At 49.0% G+C, this 22843-nt stretch overlaps 4 protein-coding genes across 7 annotated transcripts; 2 read left to right on the plus strand and 2 right to left on the minus strand.

The window, feature by feature from the left end:
- Window positions 1-15: 15 nt before the first annotated feature.
- Window positions 16-706, minus strand: mt2 (metallothionein 2). Its single transcript, XM_062461371.1, has 3 exons — window positions 547-706; window positions 372-440; window positions 16-220 (listed from the first exon to the last, which is right to left on the minus strand). The coding sequence occupies exons 1-3, from the start codon at window positions 569-571 to the stop codon at window positions 129-131; spliced, it is 186 nt and encodes a 61-aa protein (XP_062317355.1). The 5' UTR covers window positions 572-706; the 3' UTR covers window positions 16-128.
- Window positions 707-1727: 1021 nt separating this feature from the next.
- On the plus strand, window positions 1728-9273 carry bbs2 (Bardet-Biedl syndrome 2). 3 transcript variants are annotated; one of them, XM_062461367.1, is made up of 18 exons: window positions 1728-1883; window positions 2495-2623; window positions 2766-2993; window positions 3239-3364; window positions 3574-3714; window positions 3971-4075; window positions 4332-4418; window positions 4629-4764; window positions 4890-5029; window positions 5111-5249; window positions 5403-5574; window positions 5765-5897; window positions 6397-6516; window positions 6613-6750; window positions 7250-7362; window positions 7774-7922; window positions 8076-8857; window positions 9008-9273. In XM_062461367.1, the coding sequence occupies exons 2-17, from the start codon at window positions 2507-2509 to the stop codon at window positions 8180-8182; spliced, it is 2151 nt and encodes a 716-aa protein (XP_062317351.1). In that variant the 5' UTR covers window positions 1728-1883; window positions 2495-2506; the 3' UTR covers window positions 8183-8857; window positions 9008-9273. The 3 variants fall into 3 exon arrangements, with proteins under 3 accessions (XP_062317351.1, XP_062317350.1, XP_062317352.1); XM_062461366.1 differs by having other exon boundaries at window positions 8076-8853; window positions 9008-9272; XM_062461368.1 differs by lacking the exon at window positions 1728-1883 and adding an exon at window positions 2147-2289 and having other exon boundaries at window positions 8076-8853.
- A 263-nt stretch (window positions 9274-9536) lies between these two features.
- Window positions 9537-13607, plus strand: b3gnt9 (UDP-GlcNAc:betaGal beta-1,3-N-acetylglucosaminyltransferase 9). 2 transcript variants are annotated; one of them, XM_062461369.1, is made up of 2 exons: window positions 9537-9773; window positions 10584-13607. In XM_062461369.1, the coding sequence occupies exon 2, from the start codon at window positions 10703-10705 to the stop codon at window positions 12107-12109; it is 1407 nt and encodes a 468-aa protein (XP_062317353.1). In that variant the 5' UTR covers window positions 9537-9773; window positions 10584-10702; the 3' UTR covers window positions 12110-13607. The 2 variants fall into 2 exon arrangements, with proteins under 2 accessions (XP_062317353.1, XP_062317354.1); XM_062461370.1 differs by lacking the exon at window positions 9537-9773 and adding an exon at window positions 9924-10054.
- Window positions 13608-13909: 302 nt separating this feature from the next.
- Window positions 13910-22546, minus strand: phaf1 (phagosome assembly factor 1). The gene is made up of 16 exons (XM_062461372.1): window positions 21335-22546; window positions 20975-21057; window positions 20690-20773; window positions 20556-20599; window positions 20382-20461; window positions 20137-20231; window positions 19803-19900; window positions 19586-19698; window positions 19352-19485; window positions 19139-19222; window positions 18957-19039; window positions 18748-18791; window positions 18600-18649; window positions 18431-18489; window positions 17936-18008; window positions 13910-16893 (listed from the first exon to the last, which is right to left on the minus strand). The coding sequence occupies exons 1-16, from the start codon at window positions 21396-21398 to the stop codon at window positions 16804-16806; spliced, it is 1278 nt and encodes a 425-aa protein (XP_062317356.1). The 5' UTR covers window positions 21399-22546; the 3' UTR covers window positions 13910-16803.
- Between the last annotated feature and the right edge of the window lie 297 nt (window positions 22547-22843).

A 22843-nucleotide genomic window follows, 5' to 3' on the forward strand; every position in this document is an offset into this window, starting at 1 on the left:
TAATGACTCAAATAGTTTGTCTTATAGTTGCAATTTATTACATTTTTCAAGTAACAAGTACAAAAATTACTGCATCCCATTAACACAGATTGCCTGCAGTTCTACACATTGCCACATGGCGTCCCTCATCACTGACAGCAGGTCTTGTCGCAGGTCTTCCCTTTGCACACGCACCCGGAGGCGCACTTGCTGCACCCGGCTGGACAGCAGGCGCAGCAGCCTGCATTAGGAGAAGGGAGGAACGCAAAGGACAGTTGATTAGCCACACCTGTGACACATGTTTAGAATTGACCACGATCTCTAGTCTTATTGAAGGCCCGCCATTTACTTTATATTTTTCAAAAAAAAACATGTTTGAATGTTAAACTTACTGGTCTTCTTGCAAGATGTGCAGGCGCAGTTAGTACAGCTACAGTTACCACCGCAGTTGCATGATCCAGCTATAAAGAAAATAACAAATACAATTTAACAAACGAAAACAAACCTTTACACGAGATTAAAGATAACGTCTGCTGAAATGACATGCTAATAACTGTAAAATCTTACTCTTGGAGCATTCACATGGATCCATTTTTCAGTTTAGTTTCGGTTTGCCGGAGTGATAGGCTGTGATGATCTCTTCGTTGTGAGATGGTCAAGTGTAAACATTTGCTCTACGAGTGGCGTTTTTATAGCGGATGGGTTTTACGGACCGAGTGCAAAAACCGAGGGTCACGCATTTCCGTAATTCATTAAAGGAGCTTGCACACTGTCCTTATCCCCGAAAGAAAAATTCCCATAAAGGATGTGATGGATTTATTGTTATCATTTGTGTTACATAAGACTAACATGTCCCCGTGACTACTGACAATTGAATTCTATTTACGTGTTCACACAACCGAGAATTTTAATCTGTAAACTAAATAGGGTAGCAAACGGAACGTCGAGGCTACATGACCTACATTTTCTGTTTACAAATGACTTTAGAACAGACTAACACTTAATATCTAATCTATGTGTCTCGATATACTCTGTAGCCTACGAAATAGGCTACTGTGCCCATCAAATAGGCTATAAAAACGAAAGCAGGGTTCGCACTCCAAAATGCAGAATTTATTATTATTTTAATGTTCTTACATTTTCTTTTTATTCTATTGCGTTTATAGATATTGTTTAAAAATTAAAGTACGAGTCGTAGGCTATTACTCACAACCAGCGTAGAGACATAATGCAATGTTTACTTTGCGCACGGCACACAAAAACAAGTCTCACTCTTTCTTTTGTCACTGGGAAATGAATAGTTTCTTGTGTGCTCTCTCCCTCTGCACTCGGAGCAGGGAAACACAACTGTGGTCAACCATCGGGAGCAAACCTTTTGATGCAATACATTTTGCACTCATTAACCACCTCACAGATTTAGTATTTTTCCAGAGCGCGTGGAAAATGAGCAGTGTCACGATGAGTCATGAATAGACAATAACGTTTAAACCAGAATCTTCAAAACACTGTAATATTACGTTAATGCTTTCCTGTCACAGTTTTCACTAACCCTCATGTGTACTATTTATAGGCTAACCCTAACCCTAGCTGTTTGTCCTTAACAAGCTTAACAAAGTCCTTTTTTATATTTGGGATATCCGAGTAAAACTGTATCTACTGTAGATAATGAAATGCTAATTGTAAACAGATGAAACACGGATTTATGTTTATTGATATTTATGTTTATTGTATCATCACAATACACAGTGTGGCCCCTACAAAAGTGGTAAATTCTCCTGCACTGGGAAAAGGTGACGTCACCTGCGTGCAGAAGTTGTGCACGCAATCCCCGTGCTGTCCCTTGTTGCCTAGTTTAGTTACCTGTCTTGATAAAACCGAAAGGCTGTTTAAGAGCGAAGACATTGGTAAGATAATAACTCCTACTAGCATGAGATAACTAGAGATTTCTGCACAGTGTATACTGAAATGCACTACCAAAATAAATACTTTGTAGAGATCACGGAGCCAGCCAGTTTAGCCTACTAAATTAGCTAGGTTAGCTCTACAGTAGCAATGCTGTTATAGTCTGTCAGTTTTTTGTTGTGTCGTTGGATGTTTGGGCAGTGTGTACTGTAAAGATAAAAACGTACTTTAGCTTGTTAGCTATATATCTTTGTATTGTATTTTAAAGATTTTTTTGTATCAGGGGTAAGGGAGTCAGTGAGCAAGGAGAGCAAACGACAGGGATTAGCTAGCTAACGCTAGCCAGGGAGGAAAATCTCTGACAAACTCTCCTGGGTTGCTAGGTAACGGGACTCCCAGCAACAGCGGGTGAGAGAGGAGCTTATCTAAGCTGGTTAAAACATTAGCGCAGTTGGCTAGAGACCTAGCTTGCTTTGCGTTGATTTACTATGGATTTAGCACACCGTGCATAGCAGTTCGAGATCACTTTTGACTATTCAAATGAAGTTAAATTACACAGACACATACGCACATACATGATATACATGATATGCAATGTGTGTTTTCTCTATAGGGTAGTGCCATCATGCTGGTCCCCATATTCACCCTGAAGCTGAACCACAAGATTAACCCCCGCATGGTTACCATGGGGAAGTTTGACGGAGTTCACCCCTGTCTAACTGCTGCTACACAGGCCGGGAAGGTATAGTCTGGACCCTGTCTTGTACCAAGGCATCAATGTGACACAATCATACACACTTACTGTATTACAGATGTATTCCCCGACAGGAAGGATTATGTTTCTGTCTTGTCAAGTTGAGACTCTCTTCCTCTGGTCTTTCCAGGTGTTCATCCATAACCCCCACGCACGGGGCCAGCGGCAGGCAGCCCACAGGCTGAGTCAGAGCACCCAGGACTCGGACATCTTCCTTCTGAACATCAACCAGGCGGTCAGCTGTCTGACCTCGGGGACACTAGGACCCAGCACCATGGGAGACACGCTGTTAGTTGGATCCCAGACCAACCTGCTGGCCTACGATGTCCACGACAATGCAGACATCTTCTATAGGGAGGTGAGGAAACAAATCTAGGGTCGACCTTTGACCTGTTGAGCAGAAGCTAGCTATACACATGAAGTCTTCAGGTTACAGCAAAGGTATATTCTCTCTTGTTCTCTGTTAGTTCAAGTCCACAGACAGCTAGTGTTTACATCCCAGTCAAGGTAGTCAGACAAGCTGGGTTTGTGTGTCTTCTGAAATGGTAAGGAATCCTTCTCAGAGCTCTCTAACCCCCCTCTTCCTCTCTGGTTCCTGTGAAGGTGACAGACGGGGCCAATGCCATTGTTCTGGGCAAACTCGGAGACATCAAGTCACCGTTGGCCATTATCGGGGGGAACTGTGCCCTGCAGGGTTTCGACTACGAGGGCAACGACCAGTTCTGGACGGTACAAACCCTGTTGTTTTACTGCCAAACACGGTGTCAAATGTAATCAGGTTGAAATCCGGACATTGCCTCTGGACAGTTCTATCAGTTCTACAAATATAAACAAATGTAATTCTTCCCCAGAGCAATTGTAAAGCGCTTGCAACTGGCGTCTGTTTTAAATGTGGTTGCGCTTGGTGACGACTTGTGTCTGCGTGGTCTGGTGTGTAGGTGACGGGGGATAACGTGAGGTCGCTGGTGCTGTGTGACTTCACCGGCGACGGGAAGAACGAGCTGCTCGTCGGCTCTGAGGATTTCGACATCCGAGTGTTTCGGGAGGACGAGCTGGTGTCGGAAATGGCGGAGAACGAGGTACTTCTGAACCTGCCAAACCGTCCACAGTCCCGAAAACTGCTCTCCTCAACCATATGTGTCTTACATAGTATCACGAGGCTATACCACATAAGCGTAGACTTCAGAATGATATCTAGCCTGCTTGTGAACCAAGATGCACTTTCAAGAGGAGATTGTAAAGAAGTAGTCTTTGTAGGACTTGCTATCACATGGTGTTTTGATGGGGTGAATATGTAGTGACCAGCCTCTCCCCTCCCTCCTCCTCCATCCCCAGACAGTGACATCACTGTGTCACATGCACGGCAGCAGGTTTGGCTATGCGCTGGCTAACGGTACGGTAGGGGTCTACGACCGCACCGCCCGCTACTGGAGGATAAAGGTACTGCAGTTAGAGGCTCTATGACACAGTCACTGTAGTCCAGTCTACCCAATGTACTGTACCGATTTGTACAGTCTGCTGCTGTAAATGTGTGCATCGGTTGGTGAACTCAGCGTGAAAGGAAAAGGGATGTTACTGTTCTGTGTAGGTGTCTTCTTCTGTTTGGCTTTTCGACAGACTTATTTATCAGTCTTTCCATCAGTATTCTGTGTTTATCGCCTGAGCAACCTTCACCTCCTTCTCCTCCTCCTTCCAGTCGAAGAACCATGCGATGAGCATCCACGCTTTCGACCTGAACGCAGATGGGGTGGTGGAGCTCATCACAGGCTGGTCCAATGGCAAGGTAGCACCCCCTCCGCCCTCGACCCCCATGCCCCCCTGCTCTGCTATGACGTGTTGAATGAATGCTTTCACCCGACAGCACAGAATCAAAAACAACGTTGACAAGTGGAATATCCATCCACTCAAAACAAGGGCAGGGTTCCCCTCACCCTTCCCGGTCTTGGCATTCCTCGTCAAACTCTCCCTGACCCCTGACCCCTGGCTGTTTCAGATCGACGCTCGGAGCGACCGGACAGGAGAGGTCATCTTCAAGGACAACTTCTCATCGGCGGTGGCGGGGGTGGTGGAGGGCGACTACCGCATGGATGGACAGATCCAGCTCATATGCACCTCTGTGGAAGGAGAAGGTGTGTGTGTGTGTGTGTGTGGGGGGGGGGGGGGGGTATGTGTGTGGGTGTACACCAGTATGTTTTGCTTTCACCTTGAACCAGCCGACTCACCTAAACTTCAACCTGCTGTTGTGGGGCTCCAGTACGGGGCTACCTACCGGCCAGTAAGGAGCTGAAGGGCAACCTGATGGACTCCAGCGTGGAACAGGACCTGATCAGAGAACTGAGCCAGCGAAGACAAAACCTTCTGTTGGAGCTTCGCAACTACGATGAAAACGCTAAGGTACACACCACACACACACACAGCGAGAGGTTAAGAGAAATGAATGACGACCCCTGGTTCTAAGTGGTGGAAGGGTTGCAGGCTGTTGCAGGCTCGTCGGAGGGGGACAACCAGATGGGTGTGATCCCAGCCAACACCCAGCTGCAGACCGCCCTGGCAGTCAGACCCGCTACGGAGGCCCAGAAGGCTCACATAGAGCTCAGCATCTCCACACCTAATGGTAATATGACAAACATATTCAATCATATCACTGTGCAATTGTGTGTTTGTTGTGTGTGTGTCTGTGTGTGTGTGTAGTTTGGGCAACTACCCAAACACATTATCTTGGTGACAGTTCCTGCCCTGATCTAACATGCTCACGTGACCCTTCCAGAGACCATCATCCGGGCAGTACTGATATTTGCCGAGGGCATCTTTGAGGGCGAAAGCCACGTGGTCCACCCCAGCGCCCAGCACCTGTCTGGCTGCGTCAGGGTCCCAATCATCCCCCCTAAAGACATCCCTGTCGACCTTCACATCAAGGCCTTTGTAGGAGGGAAGAACAGGTGGGTTTGACTCACCTGAGGTGAGCAGCATCAGTGAAAACAGCTCGGTCGTCTCCTCATCCCTGTCAGCTGTACTTCCTAAAGAGGCACTTCCTAACCAGGCTAGCCAGATTTGGTGTCTCCATCTACTGCTAGTACTCGAGTGTGTCTCCAACTGAGGAACCCCACTGACACGGTCTGTCCCCTGCAGCACCCAGTTCCACGTGTTTGAAATCACACGGCAACTTCCTCGTTTCTCCATGTATGACCTCACCAGTGACCTCGCCTCCGCTGCCCCGCCCTCTGGCAGAGTCAACTTCAGCATCAACGACAGACCTCAGAGAGTACGCTCTAACAAACCTTGATGTGTATTGTTTTATTTGTATTTTTAGCTATTGTACATTTTTCAGCAGTTTTCTGCTTCATTAGATAGAGCCGTAATGTTTCTTTGTTGTTGATTTTGGGCCCTTTTCGGCTTTATTTATTGATAGGCAGAGGAGAGAGAGAGAGAAAGAGAGGGGGGAGAGAGGGGGGAGAGAGAGGGGGGAAAGAGGGGGGAGAGGAGTGGCCTCAGTTGAATTCCAAACTGGGTCCCTGTGTTAGCCTTACTGGTATGCTGTTTTGTTGCCTAGGATAGAGACACTTTAAGATAGCCAAGAAAAACAGGGTTAGAGAAATAATGCAGCAAATGGCCTGGGCTGGAATCGAACCCGGCACCGCGGTACGGCCTCAGCCCATGGTACCATCGGTGTCTGTCTCTAGGTAGGTCCCAAAATTGCGCTGGTAGACCCTGGGTGTGTCATTATGTGTGTGTGTGTGTGTGTTTTGGATGTCCTCCTCAAGGTGGTGATGTGGCTAAACCAGAACTTCCTCCTGCCCGAGGGCATGGACAGTCCCGAGGTGACCTTCTGCTCCCTGAGGGGAGGAGGGCTGCTGACCGTCAGCATGGCGTCTTCTGGGCAGGTAGGTCACGGTTCCCCTGACCACACTACCAGGCTCGGTGAAGGACGGTAGCACCTCAACAGATCATGTGACAACCTGCTCTGATGTCCAAACCAGATAACTCTGAGCACAGACGACATCGACCTAGCGGGAGACCTCGTCCAATCCCTGGCCTCGTTCCTGGCCATCGAGGACCTGCAGGCGGAGGCCGACTTCCCAGTCTACTTTGAGGAGCTGAGGAGCACCCTAACTGAGGTAGGAGACTCACCTGGTGGCCGAACTGTGGAGAAACACCTACCATAGCCTACCTCAGCTTCACAACGATCTCTGAATCACTGCTCAGAGGAACAGAAAGTGTGGTTGCCTTGGTTACTCCACTAAGTCAGTCCTCTGGCTTAAAACGTGAGGGTGAGGAGGCCCCGGTAGCTCACTGGATGAGTGGACGTACCCTGCAGGCTGAAGCCTCAATCGCAGCGTCATGGGTTTGAATCCAGCCTTGGCCCTCTGCTGCATCTCTCTCTCTCTGTCTCTCTCTCTCTTTGTCTCTCTCTGTCTGCCTTTCCTGTCACACTTCACTTAAAATCTGTCTAATAAAGCATTGAAAATGCCAACACTAACAACAACTTAAAAGCATGAGGGTGAGGTGAGCGCCTTGTCTCAAATATCTCAAGGACACAGTGTAGGGTTTTAGTCTCTGTTTGGGATACCTTATCAGTTAGTTTTAGATAACTTTCTGCTCTGTCTGCTGTCCCAGGTGGATGAGTTCCACTCGGTGCACCAGAAGCTGACGGCGGCCATGGCCGACCACTCCAACCACATCAGGAACATGCTGGTGCAGGCGGAGGACGCTCGTCTGATGGGAGACATGTGAGTGGTGCTGTCAGACCAGAGACCCTACCCCCAACCCAAACCCCCGCCTTGAGAGCCTCCTCCCTGGACCCCAGACCAGAGACCCTACCCCAACCCAAACCCCCGCCCTGAGAGCCTCCTCCCTGGACCCCAGAACAGAGACCTTTGACCTTTCACCTTCACAGTGTTGTTAGAAGTTGTGTGACCGAATATGGGACTTGTGTGTGTTATTGTTTTGTTGTTTATGCAGAATCCCTATAAGCTGATGCCGTAACAACAGCTAGCCTTCCTGGGGTTTGACGCAAAAAGCCTGCATTTAAAGAACATTAAAATAATGACAAGAGTGTGTGAGGTGTGTTTGTGTGTGTGTGAGGTGGTGTCCGAGTGAGGGGGTTGACCTGTGTTTCCCTCTCTCTCGGGGCGTTCCAGGAAGACCATGAAGAAGCGCTACATCGAGCTGTACGACCTGAACAGAGACCTGGTCAACGAGTACAAGATCCGCTCCAACAACCATAACGCCCTGCTGGCTCGACTCAAAGCCGTCAACCAGGCCATCCAGAGGGCAGGACGCCTCCGAGGTGTGTGTGTGTGTGTGTGTGTGGATATATAGCGAAGTGGGAGAAGCGTTGGTTTTCGAAGCACACGTTTCATCAGTAAACACACACATCCATGCAGTAATCTGGAGTCCTCTTCCTTCTCCTTCCCTCCCCGTGGGCTCCTCCCTCTCCCAGTGGGGAAGCCCAAGAACCAGGTGGTCGCCGCCTGCCGCGACGCCATCAAGAACAACAACGTCAACGCCCTCTTCAAGATCATGAGAGCGGGTGCCTCCTCCTGCTGAGGACGCGGCACCACCTGGTGGTCAGGAGGGGTGGCGGCCACAGAGGGAGGCGACATCACAGGGAGGGGATCATGTTCTGTTCCGTAGCGGGGGACAGCTGTACACACAAACACTCACGTCTGCAGATAGGAGCGGGTTGTATATGGGCGAGGTGGCTCTCCTCTCAGCATGACCCTGCCGTCCCGTACAAAGCCTATAGAAAGTTTACACCCACTTTCAAAACATTCTTTTTCCAACCTTGCAGCCTTTTTTCCCCTAGCCAATCCAAGTGGGGTCATGTGTGTGTGTGTGTGTGGACAGGGCTAGGTAGTTTAAATCCACATAGAAGTCAGGATGTAAGGTTTTCAGTGACGTTTTATGGGCTCTGTGTAATGAGTGATGGCACCAGACCTTAACAAGAGACACCTGGTCGGGGGGGGGGGGGGGGGGGGGGGGGAGAGCAGGGCTGTAAAACACAGGAAGGACATACGAGAAAAAAAACCTGGCATCACCATTAGCTCATTCCTGGTCCTCACAACACATGCATATCTGAACTCTGAGGAGTTTCCCTTCTGAACAGACCTCTCCTGTGTCCTTCTGAGAGGCTGGCGTGGTGTGTAGAGGACTGAGCAGGGTGGGGGCCGTCACAGCCACTCCAGCTGGGGTAGCCGTGTGTGTGTGTGTGTGTGTGTGTGTGTGTGTGTGTGTGTGTGTGTGTGTGTGTGTGTGTGTGTGTGTGTGTGTGTGTGTGTGTGTGTGTGTGTGTGTGTGTGTGTGTGTGTGTGTGTGTGTGTGTGTGTGTGTGTGTGTGTGTGTGTGTGTGTGTGTGTGTGTGTGTGTGTGTAGCCAAAGGTAACTGCACTATATGAATGTTAACAGGGACCAGCAAAGTGTGAGATTTGTTTACCTTTGTAGATTGTACATAGTGAATTTGTGTGTGTGCCGAGAATAATGTAATTTTCAAAAATAAATTCAATTGATGTGTTTTACTGGTTTGTTTCTTTCATCATGTACATATACAGACCTTATCCAGCTTATGTTAAATGCCCCTTTTCCTGGTACAAATCGTTTTAAGTGAGACCAGAGCTATAATAGCTGCCATGTACTATAGGGCTGGGGGCTATAGGGCTGATTTGTAACATGTCTCTTCCATCAAAGGACTTATATAAGTCTGTCCAGATTCTGGACTATTCTTCTCGTTTTTTTTTCAGTTTTCTCCCATCTTATCCTTCTGTTCTTGCCTCCATCTCCTCCCCCTCTTTAGATTCCCTCTGCGTCTCCAGTTGCTGCGCTGGCATCTGGCTCGCGGCTCTCCTCCAGCAGACTCCCATTGCGTCACGTGGGCAGAAGGAAAGTCGCTCTGTAAGTGGTGCGCTTTGCCAATCATGCACGTTTCTTTCAAACTCTCAATAACTCGTAAGTGACTCTAGTTTCGTGCAGACATCGGAGACATAAGGACGTCCAGGGTACTTATTCAATAACTACATAAGCTTATCTCAGTTTTGTTTGTGCTTGGAAGCCAGAGCTGATTGTGCAGTTTTGGTAAAGAAACCAGATGTGCGCGATTGGCAGCATCCATGAGTGTCTCCTTTGACAACGTTTCTCGCTCTTGGTAAGTGGCACTAATTCAGAAACTTTTTTAACATTGTCAACGATTTCAACGGCTGCACAAAATGTAATTCCGTGGCCTGTCGTCAGGTCAAGAATATACTTAAAAGACTGCTTAGTGCCAATTTACGCATGCAGTAAAAAGAAGAAGAAAAAAAAGGATTCGTAGTGTATTCAAAGTTGTGTTCTAAGCTGCTGTGACTGTTTGGGGAGCTACGCATTCTTTAGTTTGGATGAAGAAATAGGGTTCTTGTCATCCATGGATGGATCGATTAATGGAGGAAGGTAATCAACAACACGCGTATGATCTGTTTGACTAGAACACTATGTCCCATACTGTAGGCTAGACTATAGGGGAGCAGCAAGTAATCGAATGTACCTTACATAATGCCGACACGCCCCCTTTTTACAGTTCATATACAAATGGAATCATTAGGGGAAATTTGCAGGGTCGAATGGAACAGTTTGCATCGACATATAAAAGGGGAATACACTTTTAGACACAAGAGAATTTTAGAAAACGTTTCTATTAATGCGAGGGGGTGTGTCTAGGAAAATAACTGTCTCGTGTACATTTTCTTCTATGAAACAGTTGGATCATCTGCCTTTTAATTTAACAATAAAACAGTTAAGTTTCTGTAATGATGAACTATTATAAACAGAAGGTATGTCACGAAAAAAAACAGCATTTCAATAAAAGAGCAAATGGCAGGATTTTCAGTAAAACAAGGAAATTGAAACTGCGGAGTGTATACTTTTTGTACACGCCTAATCAGCTGTCTTCCCCACGCTAATTCATGTTCTTCTGTTCCAGGAGTGAAGAGCCCCATAAGGATGGGCGGATGGGAGGAAACCCTCAGACAGACCTATAGATAGGCAGACAGACAGGAAGTCCACCTGCAGTTCAGAAGGAGACTGTTCCGTAACCAGGTCATGATGAGGAGGGTCCACGTCAAGGGGGATGTGCTATGCACCTTGCTGCTGCTGGTGGTGCTTTGTGTGCTGCTCTATGCCCACCAGGGCCTCAGCCCCTCCTGGGAGTGGAGCCTCCAGCTGTCCTCCCCCAGCTCCAGAGCCCTGCTGGGAGCACCGTCGGACCCTCAGGGGGGCAGACTGCCCCCCTCCAAACCCTCAGACGCCCTCCCGCGCTGCCAGCCTGACGCCCAGTCCAGAAACAAGCCCCAGGCCGTGTCCAAGCCCAAACAGGCCAAACCCAAAGTCCAGTCCAAGGCTAAGTCTCAGGGGAAGTCGAAGGGCAAAAAGGGGGCGCCAACCAAGCCTCCGGCTGCTGCTTTGCCCACCAGGCCTCCCTTTGACTTCCAGGCCTACCTGAGAGAGAAAGACCACAGGAACTTCCAGCTCCTAGTCGACCAGCCGGAGAAGTGCTCCATCCAGGGAAGCAGCGCCCCCGACCTGCTCATTGCCGTCAAGTCCGTGGCAGTCGACTTCGACAAGCGGCAGGTGGTGCGTCGTACGTGGGGTCAGGAGGGGGTTCTGGGGGACGGGGTGACCGTCCGGACTGTGTTCCTCCTGGGCGTCCCCAGCAACCAGAGTGCCCTGCCTCTCTGGGACCGGCTGCTGGCCTACGAGAGCCAAACCTTCAGAGACATCCTGCTGTGGGACTTCCAGGACACCTTCTTCAACCTCACCCTCAAGGAGACCCACTTCCTGCAGTGGGTCAACACTTCCTGTCCCGGCGTGCGCTTCATCTTCAAAGGCGACGCGGACGTGTACGTCAACGTGGAGAACATCCTGGAGATGCTGAAAGGTCAGAGGTCGGACACCGACCTGTTTGTCGGCGACATCATATTCAACGCCCGGCCGATACGCCGGCGAAGCAGCAAGTACTTCGTGCCGGAGTTCATGTACGGAGGATCGATGTACCCGTCCTACGCTGGGGGCGGGGGCTTTGTCATGTCTGGCTTCACGGCCTGCCGCCTCTCCTCCGCCTGCCAGCAAGTGGAGCTGTTCCCCATCGACGACGTGTTCCTGGGCATGTGCCTGCAGAGGATCGGCCTCAAGCCCACGCGCCACGAGGGCTTCCGGACCTTCGGGATTGTGCGGCCCTCCGCCGCGCCCCACCTGCAGGTGTTCGACCCCTGCTTCTACCGGGAGCTGATGGTGGTGCACAGCCTGACGGTGCCGCAGATCTGGCTGATGTGGAGCCTCCTCCACGACCCGAAACTCACCTGCCACTCGCGCCTGGCCCCTACACCCTGGCCCTTCCAGTGGAGGAGGAAGGGTTCACCCACGGCTGGGGGCTCCCGGAAGCCGGAGGACCACGAGGAGCAGGATTATGGGGTACGAGGGGACAACTACAAGGTGTTTGTAAAGCATTGAGGCCCCGCTGGGGGAGGCTGGCCCGGGAGGTGAGAGGCAGGGAGGAAGGGGGGCGAGGCCCAGGGAGCAAGGGGGGGGGGGCGAGGTCCAGCAAGGGAGAGGAAAATGATGGTGTGAAGGTACGCAATACTGCAAGGGATTCAATGCTGTAAAAGACTTTTGGGATTTCAAATGGCTTGAGACGGGAGTACTGAAAGGTAACGTTGAGGTGGAATATTTGGTACCGTAAACCAGGTACAGCATGGAAGGGCTTAGTCATGCTTGAAACTTCATAGCTGTGGTACATTCTCATGCTTCTCACTGAAAATGTTTATTGCTTTACTGGTTGCATATACTATACCCATACACAAACATGTCCATTCTAGAATGTCAGAAGTGACCTCAAACTTTCTACTTTCTTGCCTTGTTAAATTAACTGTAATGCTAAGTTTGTTAAAGGAGGTACCCTCCAACATTTTCCTTGCTTTTCCTATTATCTCAAAACTGTGTTTTGTCTCATGACAGCAAATCATAATGTCTTTTTGTAATCTTATTGTCTGTAGTTGTAACTTGGGGGCAGGAAGATGTTTCCTAACATTTTCCCATGTGACATTTTTTTATATAACATCAAAGTACACATTGAATTGGACTTGTTTTTATATAAATGTTGTGACTCTCCTAGCTCCGCATCTAATCCACGAGCAGTGTTAACAATGCTAATAACATAAATATTTCAAGAACCGTAAAGTGGGTTTTAAAACAGTTGGAAGAATCGGCATGATGAACTCCTGTAGGAGAGCTGTAGGTTTATGGACAGAAATTGCCTAAATGACTTTGTCGTGAGTTTATTGTTAAGTGTTTTGTATATGCCCTTCAAGAATGTGACATCAAAAGTTGATGCTGGACTGTATTAGAATGTGCGTGCGAACACAATTGTCAAGACCGGAAGAAACTAAGAGCCAATTCCATATCTGTACTATACATGGAATGGAACATATCCATGGGTATGCAGCTTTGAGACTGTCACACGCATGAAGCAACATGCCTTCGATGGAACTCCTTAGTAGATCCTGTTCTGAAGCCTTGCCTGAATGCTCATGAATGTTGATGCGATTCTACTTCACTTTCTCATCAACGAAAACGACAATCAACCACCCTAGTAACGAACCAGACCTTAGAAACCTGGCCATGTATGGTGTTGTGCTTTCATTTGATCTCTACAGTCACTTGGACAAATCAATGGACTGTTCTTTGACACGGTTATCCGTTATCGCCACGGAGTTCAAGAAGATATCCCTAAGCTGTGAGGTCGGTCTTGAGGTCTGAGTCTAGATCTCGTTTGCTTCATCAACAATGCTGTTTCTGTGTGCAGTCGGATCTGCCAAACCTCTAGCTGTACTAGTCAGAATGCTGTATGTAGAATTATAAAGAGATCAGTGTGTATTAAATCATTTTAACCTCCATGGGGGAACAGGTCCGATGAGAAATCAAGGTGTGCATGTGTTGTCTTCATAAAGAAATCAAAACAAACACGTTGTGGTTGTCATGTGACTTGTGATGTTTTATTATGGCATCCAGGTTCAATTCTGTATTGTTGTAATTTACACACAGCAGGAGATCTTTAACTCGTCAATGACCAAGTAGTTGAGTTTGGGTAAATTCTCACCAGCCAATCACAGCTTCCCGGTAGCATGATGCAGCCAGCCCCTCCCACTCTCCATCACCAAGGTTATTGCTGTTTGTAATACATGCTTGTAAATGCTAGGTCTACATGTTTAAATGTATACAAGTAACCAAAAATATCAAACAAATTCCACTGGATGTAATTCACATGTTTAATCAAGGAGAAATCTCCCATTTCCAGAAATGGGTGGGATAGAACTGGATCCACGCAAAAGCTTTAAGGAGCAGGGCCGAGGTAAACATACAATATAAAAGGTAGACAATACATAGCATGAATATGAACATTACACTGAATTTGTCCATTTGCTTTTTACAATCTGATTGGACATCATTCACTCAATCATTCCAATGCCAAAATAGGAGAGGATATCAATCAGCCTATTAGACGCGAGCAAAGCAGTCAGCTGCTCCAGGCAATTAAAAACAAAAAGGATCTGATATGTTCACCTGAGTTTGGGCTAACAGGCCAACAGCCCAGCAGTCAAGCAAGCTGTCATCCACTCTCAGCAGTGACCTCCCTGTAACACTGCCTATGCTGCTGCAACGTGCTCCAGAGCTCACATCCACCCAGAGCAAGTCGGCGAATGCTACAACAGAACAAGACTAAACTCATATTGTAATTGCAACTTTGACATAGCCCCTGTGTCTAACCCAGGCCATGAAAGGCAGGCAAATGTTCCCCCGAAAATGTGTAGCCCTAAAAATGACCTATGGTCCCACTGTAGTGGACATGTATTGACCATAAGGACATGAAACGAAACACTAATTGCAGTAGACAGGTGTGTTGTCATTTGAGCCTGGTCCCTTCATGGCTGAGTTAGACACCACTAGAACAGCCCGCCCAGCAGGACGAGCACGGGAGACGGATCGGGTCTTGTTGACGCGCTGTCATACGCACGCGATGCAGTTTAGTAGGAATCGTTTCGAGCGCGAGAGAGAGAGAGGGACGGAGAGAGAAGGGAGAGAGAGAGAAGGAGGGACAGAGAGAGAAGGAGGGACAGAGAGAGAAGGAGGGACAGAGAGAGAGAGGAGGGACAGAGAGAGAGAAGGAGGGACAGAGAGGTGAAGACAAGGTCGGTTGGAGATGAGGCACAATGTTAAAACAGCTTTTTTTTTTCTTTTTTTTTTCTTCAAGGTATACAACCTGCACAAAGCAAGGGACAATAACATCAATATCAACAATATACAGGCTTGTCATAGCAACCCAAGTGAGAATAGAACAGAACACAACAAAGTCCCTCTGAGTTGACGTCTCCGCTGTCCCCCGGCCGGCCCGCCCGTCATAGTGGTCACGCTCACTAGAGAGCAGGGAGGGAGAGGGAGGCCAGTCCGAACTGTTCTGTCCCCCAGAAGCAGTCTCTGGTCACACGGGTGAGTAGCCAGACCAGGTGTCTCCTGGGCCGGACCCACATAGTACCCTCAGCTTTACCAGACAAGACGAGGGAGACCAGCACACTGACTATTTACACATCTATACATCATCATCATCATCATCATCATCAGACAGTGAGCTAGAAGAGCTGCAGCTGCCTCTGCTTCCTGTCACCTGATGCAAGGTGCCCCACACAGATCTACAAAACAAACATACCCAGAGGAGGTCTTCGGCAAAAACGCAGAGCAGGGAATCATGTCTAGAAAAGGTGACCTAGTACAGGTGAAGATCTTTCGGATAGGCAGGGAATGTCCCCGTGGACGGGAGGTCAAGCTGAGGCGACAAACTAAAAGCAGTCTGGAGGAGGGGAACCACCAGTGGGAATAAACGTCTTTGGCTAAATGTTTGGCAATGCAACGAAACCGAAAGGATGAAGCATGAGAACGGCGATGGCTTGAGCGACAGTACCAGATTGTCGCCGATGGACGCCAGCCGGTATACAGACAGATATCCAGAGACAGACAGATATCCAGAGACAGAGATCCAGAGACAGATATCCAGAGACAGAGATCCAGAGACAGATAGACAGATAGACAGACAGAGACAGCCAGAGACAGACAGACAGCCAGATGGACATACGGGATGAGAAAGGGGTGGTGGAAACATGGCTTTACAAGGGACGAGAGAAGATGGAAGACGTGGACTTACACACACACACACACACACACACACACACAGTGCTGTCGGCTCTCCCTTCAATCCTCTGTCATATCAGAGCCTGAACACAACCTCAGAGGAAGGGAGACAATGGTCAAGTAGTTTTAGTGCAAATGGTTAAACCAATGTTTCTATCTTGCCTGAAAAATAAATAAAAGCATTACTCATGTATGCCAGGAGCTGGCTTGTGCTGTGGACTTGGTCATGGCATAGGTGTATGAACCTGGACGTGTTTTGAGTGTGTGTGTTCATGGTGAATATGCCAAAACCCAGCCCTCGCAGCATGCAATACATACAGATCCCAAGCACAAGCCAGTTTGTGCTTCAACACGCTAGGAAAAGAACATGTTGTCATGCAATCCTGCGGGTCAGGCAACATGCGTGGCTGAGTGTTTGCAGACAGGTCTATTGTGTTGTGTGTTAGTACAGAAGATGGATAAGCTCGTCTCCATGATGTGTGTGTGTGTGTGTAACATGAACATAGTGGTGAAAGGATTGGAATCTCAGGATTAATGTACCAGTATGAGAGTGTGTGAGTGTGTGTCTTTTATGCAATAAAAGTCTGTAAAATGTCAAGTTAAAGTCAGTTTAAAAACAGCAGCATGCATGCAGGTTCTCATGAGTGTAAGCAAATGTAGGTTTGTTCGTGCATGCGTGCACTAAGCATACAAATGTTCATGGATGAAACACTGCCAACACGTGAACTAACAAGTTTTGCTGATGGAGATGATCTGGGCTGGAGGAGTGGGGGTCAGGGGGGGGTTCTGGAGGCCTGAGTCCTGGAGGCTCCAGTTGGGTTGATGTGGTGCTGTTTGGGTCCAGTTGGGTCAGGTTGATGTGGTTCTGGTTGATGTGGTGCTGTTTGGGTCCAGTTGGGTCAGGTTGATGTGGTTCTGGTTGATGTGATGCCGTTTGGGTCCAGCTGGGTTGGCAGTGGTGGTTATCAGTGGACACTAGTGTCGGCTCGTGGCAGGCTGCTAGTTCGAGGGGCTCCATACAGCGTCACTGACGCTATGTGGTTGTTCTGCATCACCTGAAACAGCAACAACACAGGGGAGCATGTCAGTATCAGCCAGCAAGACACGCCCCTCACACGGGACATGCCCCTCACACGCCCCTCACACGGGACATGCCCCTCACACGCCCCTCACACGGGACATGCCCCTCACACGGGACATGCCCCCACACGCCCCTCACACGCCCCTCACACGGGACATGCCCCTCACACGCCCCTCAAACGCCCCTCACACGGGACATGCCCCTCACACGCCCCTCACACGGGACATGCCCCTCACACGCCCCTCACACGGGACATGCCCCTCACATGCCCCTCACACGGGACATGCCCCCACACGCCCCTCACACGGGACATGCCCCTCACACGCCCCTCAAACGCCCCTCACACGGGACATGCCCCTCACACGCCCCTCACACGGGACATGCCCCTCACACGCCCCTCACACGCCCCTCACACGGGACATGCCCCTCACACGGGACATTCCCCTCACACGCCCCTCACACGGGACATGCCCCTCACACGCCCCTCACACGGGACATGCCCCTCACACGCCCCTCACACGCCCCTCACACGGGACATGCCCCTCACACGCCCCTCACACGGGACATGCCCCTCACACGCCCCTCACACGGGACATGCCCCCACATGCCCCTCACACGGGACATGCCCCCACACGCCCCTCACACGGGACATGCCCCTCACACGCCCCTCACACGGGACATGCCCCCACACGCCCCTCACACGGGACATGCCCCTCACACGCCCCTCACACGGGACATGCCCCTCACACGCCCCTCACACGGGACATGCCCCTAAAACGACTCCCATGTAGGCCTGTGGAAACAGAACTAGGATAAGCTAACAGCGCATGATTTTGTCACATAGCATGTAGGCTAGTACGGCATGGTCAGGACATTCTGAACCAACAGGTGCATCATGTTGGCTAGGCTAGGACAGGCCAGTCCAGACACCTTGAACCAACAGCATGGTCTGGACACACTGAGCCTAGAGGTGATTGTGATTGTAGGCTAGGAGGCTGTCCTGCTAGTGGTCTCACCTCAAAGATCATCCTCTGCAGGCCGAAGCAGAAGGTGGAGCCGAACGGGTTGGTGTTGTTGGCTGACGAGGACCTGCCAGAGAGAAACACCCACACCATCCCACAGCGTCAGAAACACCCACACCATCACACAGCTTCAGAAACACCCACACCATCACACAGCTTCAGAAACACCCACACCATCACACAGCTTCAGAAACACCCACACCATCACACAGCTTCAGAAACACCCACACCATCACACAGCTTCAGAAACACCCACACCATCCCACAGCGTCAGAAACACCCACACCATCACACAGCTTCAGAAACACACGCACCGTTACACCATTTCAGAAACATCCACACATCATAGACTTGCAAGGTTCATGTAGCTGTTGGCATGTTAGCATGTAGAGGAACATCACAGTGTATAGTACTGTGGTCAGGACGGCTAGCGTGTTAGCACATAGAATAACACCACAGTGTGTAGTACTGTGTGACTGGACGGTTTACCGGTGGAGGACGACAGGTTTCTCCACTGGGTGTCCTAGCAGCTCCTGAATCTGATCCCACTGAGGACAAGGGCAGACCAATGCTTTATTGTGTTGCATTACAACAATATGATGTGCTGCCACATTCTACCCAACTAGCAGCAGTGAGTGTGTGTGTGTGTGTGTGTCACCTTGCTGTAAGTAGTGAGGATGCAGTCCTCCCCGTGAGAATCAGCTCCTTCTAGAACAACATGAGCAGAAGGGAGGGAGATTCAGGGTACAGTCGACACTACAGACAGACAGAGATGGGAGACCTCAGGCAGAGAGAGAGACACTCACCTTTTTTGATGACCAGTGGAATCTTGAAGTCACATCGATGATATCTGAGGGAAGACGAGATACAGGAAGACATGACACATCTAAAAGAGAAGGACAGATGGAGAGAAAGAGTGGGATAGAGAAGGAGCGAGAGAGATAGAGAGAGAGTGGGGGGGAGGAAGAGAGGGAGAGACGGGGGGAAGGAGAGAGGGAGAGACAGAGAGACCTACATGTTGAAGTTGTAGTGACCGGGAAAGTTGGTGTGGAGGACAAACTTCTTCACCAGCTGAGTGGTGGAGTCGAACAGGATATCCTGGGGAGGCCAAAGACACAAAACACTTAGCAGAGCTCCAGGAACATACTGCACATTGGTACTGATATCACTTCTCAGCAGTCATCATGTGGTACGTACCACTCCCAGGGTAAAGTAGTTGAAGAAATAGTCGTTGCATTTGGACGGAACCTGCTTGTGGGGGGAGGGGGAGTGAATCTTCATCTACGACAGAAAGAAAGAGGCCAGGGTTAAAGACATCCATCCCTACTGAAAGACTGCAGGACTGAAGAGTGCAGAGAGGGGAGAGTGAGAGGAAAGGGGTCCCCAGAGAAGAGAGGATGAGATCCAGACCTTGTCTTCAGACTTGTAGAAGACTTTGTGAGGAGAGCCCAGGGCGCTGAGGACATCCTGGCATGAATCTCCAAAGTAGATGCTCCTCTCCATGGCCCGCACTTTGGCATCTGCCATCACCCCAGGGCCACAGCCTGCTCGCGGACACACACACACACACTTCAGCTCCACAAGAAACACAAAAGAGTGTATACCATTTTCCCCATGTCTCTGATTGGCTGGGTGATAAACTACCTGCGGTGAGAAGGCGGAGTCTCAGACCCAGAGGCCCCGCCCCATCTCTCAGCACATCCACACACTCTGCGTACACGTTTCCAAAGAAACAGGCCAGAGGCATCACTGGAGCCCTGAAAACAAGAGTTAGGGTCGGATTAAGAGTGGGTGTGTGTGTGATCTTCCATGCTGTCATGCAGGTTGTTGCAAGTGTACATGTGTGTGCGTGTGTTCTTGCCTGGTGTCTTGCAGGTTGTTGCCAGTGTAGATGTGCATTCTCTTGACGGTGGCACCATGGGGTATCTGCAGGGAGGCCAAGCCGAGGGCAAAGTTAGGCTGCCAAAGCAAAACAACTTGGGGTAGGTGGGTTGTGTGTGTGCACGTGGTTCCTCAGTGACAGGGCGCGCACACACACACACACACAGAGATCGGGTTAGCAGCATCACAAATCATGACATCAGAAGAGCTAATTGAGTAATTTCATCCTCAGACACAACCATTGAAACAGTGTATTCATATTAGACATTCTACATTTGCAGTAAAAAGATGTCCATAAAATCCGCAGGTCTCACCTCATATTTAGGAGCTTCGTTCCACGAGTCCAGTTGGAAGGAAAAGGACAATCCTCTGAAGTTCAAGTGAAAGAGCTGCTCTGCGGCATTGTACACTGCAGGAGGACACGCAAACACACACACACACGCAGTCAGAAAAACACAGACACACACATACAGCAAGAACTCATGAAAAAGCACACTCTCTCACACACCCTGTCAGAAAAGGTAGGTACTGGTGTGGGAGAGAGGTGGAGGCAACTTACCTCCAGGGTGTGTGGCTCCAAATGACTGGTCTATCTGCTCTATGGTGGGGGCTATGGCCTGAGAGTTGAAGTGGACTCCACTGCAAGCAAAGAGAAGCACAGCCAGTCAAATGAGACAGGAGGTAGCAGGACGTGTCACTGTGTGTGCGACACATAGATCAGAATCCCACTCACCAGTATTTCAATTTCACCTTGCTGAGGTCGTAAACTTCAATCACCTAGGCAGACACAACACAGGGACACGAGGTTAGAGATTTCTAGCTATTTACCCCCCCCCACCCCAACAACCCCATCTCTCCTTTGCATACCTTCAGCCTCTGGTTGCAGGCGTCGAACAGCAGTTTGATTCCATCCTGAGTGAGGTTGAGGATGAGGTCATGACAGAGTGGTGTCTGCAAGAGCCACAAACACACAGGCGAGCAAACAGGGAAGGACAGACAGAGAGAGGGGACGATTACTAATGACAAAAAGCAACCCCCCCCCCTCCTCTCATGCCCCTCCTCTTCGGGGTCTACCTTTAAAAGCACGTTTGTCTTCCTGCCTCAACATTTCTTTCTGGCTTTGCTTGTGCGTAACTCAAGCGTGTGTCTTACCTGTTCACTGTAGAGCACCTGAACGTTCTTGATGATGCGGCAGTGCTTCTGAAGAATGGAGATGGCTTGGGCCAATGGCATCCCTGGGACAAGACCCACACAAAGGCTATTACAGTCAACTCAGGCTCCCCCTCTCACACACACACACATAATGGTGGGTTACTGGATAATAGGCAATGTTCTTTAAGCTCTTCAAGGACCCGTTTGAGCCGGTAGGTGTATATCTTACATATCACACATAGCACCTGCCTCATAGCATCAGATTAAAGACACTGACATTCCTAAATGTTGTCACAGAACATTAAGATGTCTAACAGCCAAGGCTCGTTGTAGGCAGGCCAGCTAGGCTGACTCACTCACCTAATGCGAATTCCCATTGTTCATTTCCAAGAGATCTCTCAGGAACCACTTCCAGATCCAGCATTGGCGAGGAAGGAGAGTGACGGACACCGCGCGTCTCTGTCTGGGCCACGGCTGCACCTCTCTCTTTCTCTCTTCTATCCTGACTACAGTCTCCACTTATATCTCAGTACCAACTACACGGCCTCTAAACAACATCAAGTTGATGTCACAGTACAGAATACTAGTTTACGGACATAAAACACCACAGATTCACCAAACGCCCCGAACTGCACAACCAGTGTAAACGTGATTTCCACACAACAGCTTAATTAACTCATTACAGTTAATGTCACCATGCTGATGGACAAGTGATATTTACTGACATAGCCAACTTTGCTAGCAAGCTAAGCTGGTCGCTAATAAAAGGATTGCGTAACGAACAATAAAACACAAAGGGACTAGCTAGCTATATGTCCCGTTCAACGTGACAGAGTTAGCTACAGGGTATTACACATCAAAGTCAAATGAACAAATACAATGGCTGGACACATTTGTTGCTGGCTTCTTAACTATATTTAAAAAATCCCACAACTTGACATCACCAAACTCCGGCTTCAACAACCTGCAACTGCTCTGATAAGCCACTAAGACTGGCAAGCAAATAACAGTCTAATATCTATGTTAGCCACCTCACCTACTTTTTTAGGTCGATAACAAACACAAACCTTCTCTTCTGACAAGACGTATTGTCTGCGACCTGTAGCTAGCTATGAATACCGTCTGTATGGAAGCCTTTCCAGTAACGTTAGCAGATAGTGACATGAACATTCAAGCACAATTTGAATGAATTAAACATCTCTTCAAAATGAAGAATAATCCTATACTTGGTAAGTCGTCACTGCATGATAAACAAAGTACTTCCAAGGCCCGTTAGTTAACGCCAGTTACTAGCTACGCTACGTTGGCAGGCTAGGTCTGTGTCGTTGACGTTGGTGTTTTTCTTTCTTCCCGAGCTTTCAAGCTACCTTGCTAGCAAAGATATAATATAATGTAACAGTTAACTAATATTTATAGCCTCACTATTAAGACAATGTCGACTGAATTCCTCTTAGTTTTACGTGTCTTCAGTATCATTTGAAGATAAAGGACTAGCTTTGACACTCAGCAAACAACGGCAACTTCCATCAAAACAACCAGCATCAGCTGATAATTGTACTTCCTGTGCGGCGCAGACTGGACCGTGTGGACCGAAGCGGAGGTGTTCCGTCAGGATAGGCGTTCCGTTAGGATAGGCGTTCCTTACTGCGTGGTAGGCGTTCCTCTCTCTTCAACAATGTAGTCCAATCTATTTTTATAGTGCTATTCTGTATATTATAAGTTGTTTGTCAAGTGGTTGCGAAATGAAAGGCCATAGTCATTGTGTTGCAATAGTTTTTAAGCTGGAAAGGGAAAGTGAAAAAGGTTAGCTGTACAAGGTCTCGCATACCAGTGGGTGAGCAAATAGACATCTGCAACAAAAAAAATCGC

This window comes from Osmerus eperlanus, chromosome 5 (assembly GCF_963692335.1).
Source record: "Osmerus eperlanus chromosome 5, fOsmEpe2.1, whole genome shotgun sequence".
In the NCBI taxonomy this organism is placed as follows: Eukaryota; Metazoa; Chordata; class Actinopteri; order Osmeriformes; family Osmeridae; genus Osmerus; species Osmerus eperlanus.

Excerpts from the sequence above, each read along its gene's own strand:
- mt2 (XM_062461371.1), bottom strand. The coding sequence starts at position 571 with ATGGATCCATGTGAATGCTCCAAGA. Across the intron at positions 441-546 it reads TCCATGTGAATGCTCCAAGA|CTGGATCATGCAACTGCGGT; the intron begins GTAAGATTTTAC and ends TTTTCTTTATAG. Across the intron at positions 221-371 it reads CACATCTTGCAAGAAGACCA|GCTGCTGCGCCTGCTGTCCA; the intron begins GTAAGTTTAACA and ends CTCCTAATGCAG.
- bbs2 (XM_062461367.1), top strand. The coding sequence starts at position 2,507 with ATGCTGGTCCCCATATTCACCCTGAAGCTGAACCACAAGATTAACCCC. Across the intron at positions 3,365-3,573 it reads GCAACGACCAGTTCTGGACG|GTGACGGGGGATAACGTGAG; the intron begins GTACAAACCCTG and ends TCTGGTGTGTAG. Across the intron at positions 7,363-7,773 it reads GCTCGTCTGATGGGAGACAT|GAAGACCATGAAGAAGCGCT; the intron begins GTGAGTGGTGCT and ends GGGGCGTTCCAG.
- b3gnt9 (XM_062461369.1), top strand. The coding sequence starts at position 10,703 with ATGATGAGGAGGGTCCACGTCAAGGGGGATGTGCTATGCACCTTGCTG.
- phaf1 (XM_062461372.1), bottom strand. The coding sequence starts at position 21,398 with ATGCTGGATCTGGAAGTGGTTCCTGAGAGATCTCTTGGAAATGAACAA. Across the intron at positions 19,901-20,136 it reads ACGAAGCTCCTAAATATGAG|CCTAACTTTGCCCTCGGCTT; the intron begins GTGAGACCTGCG and ends TTGCTTTGGCAG. Across the intron at positions 18,490-18,599 it reads TCCTCACTACTTACAGCAAG|TGGGATCAGATTCAGGAGCT; the intron begins GTGACACACACA and ends CCTTGTCCTCAG.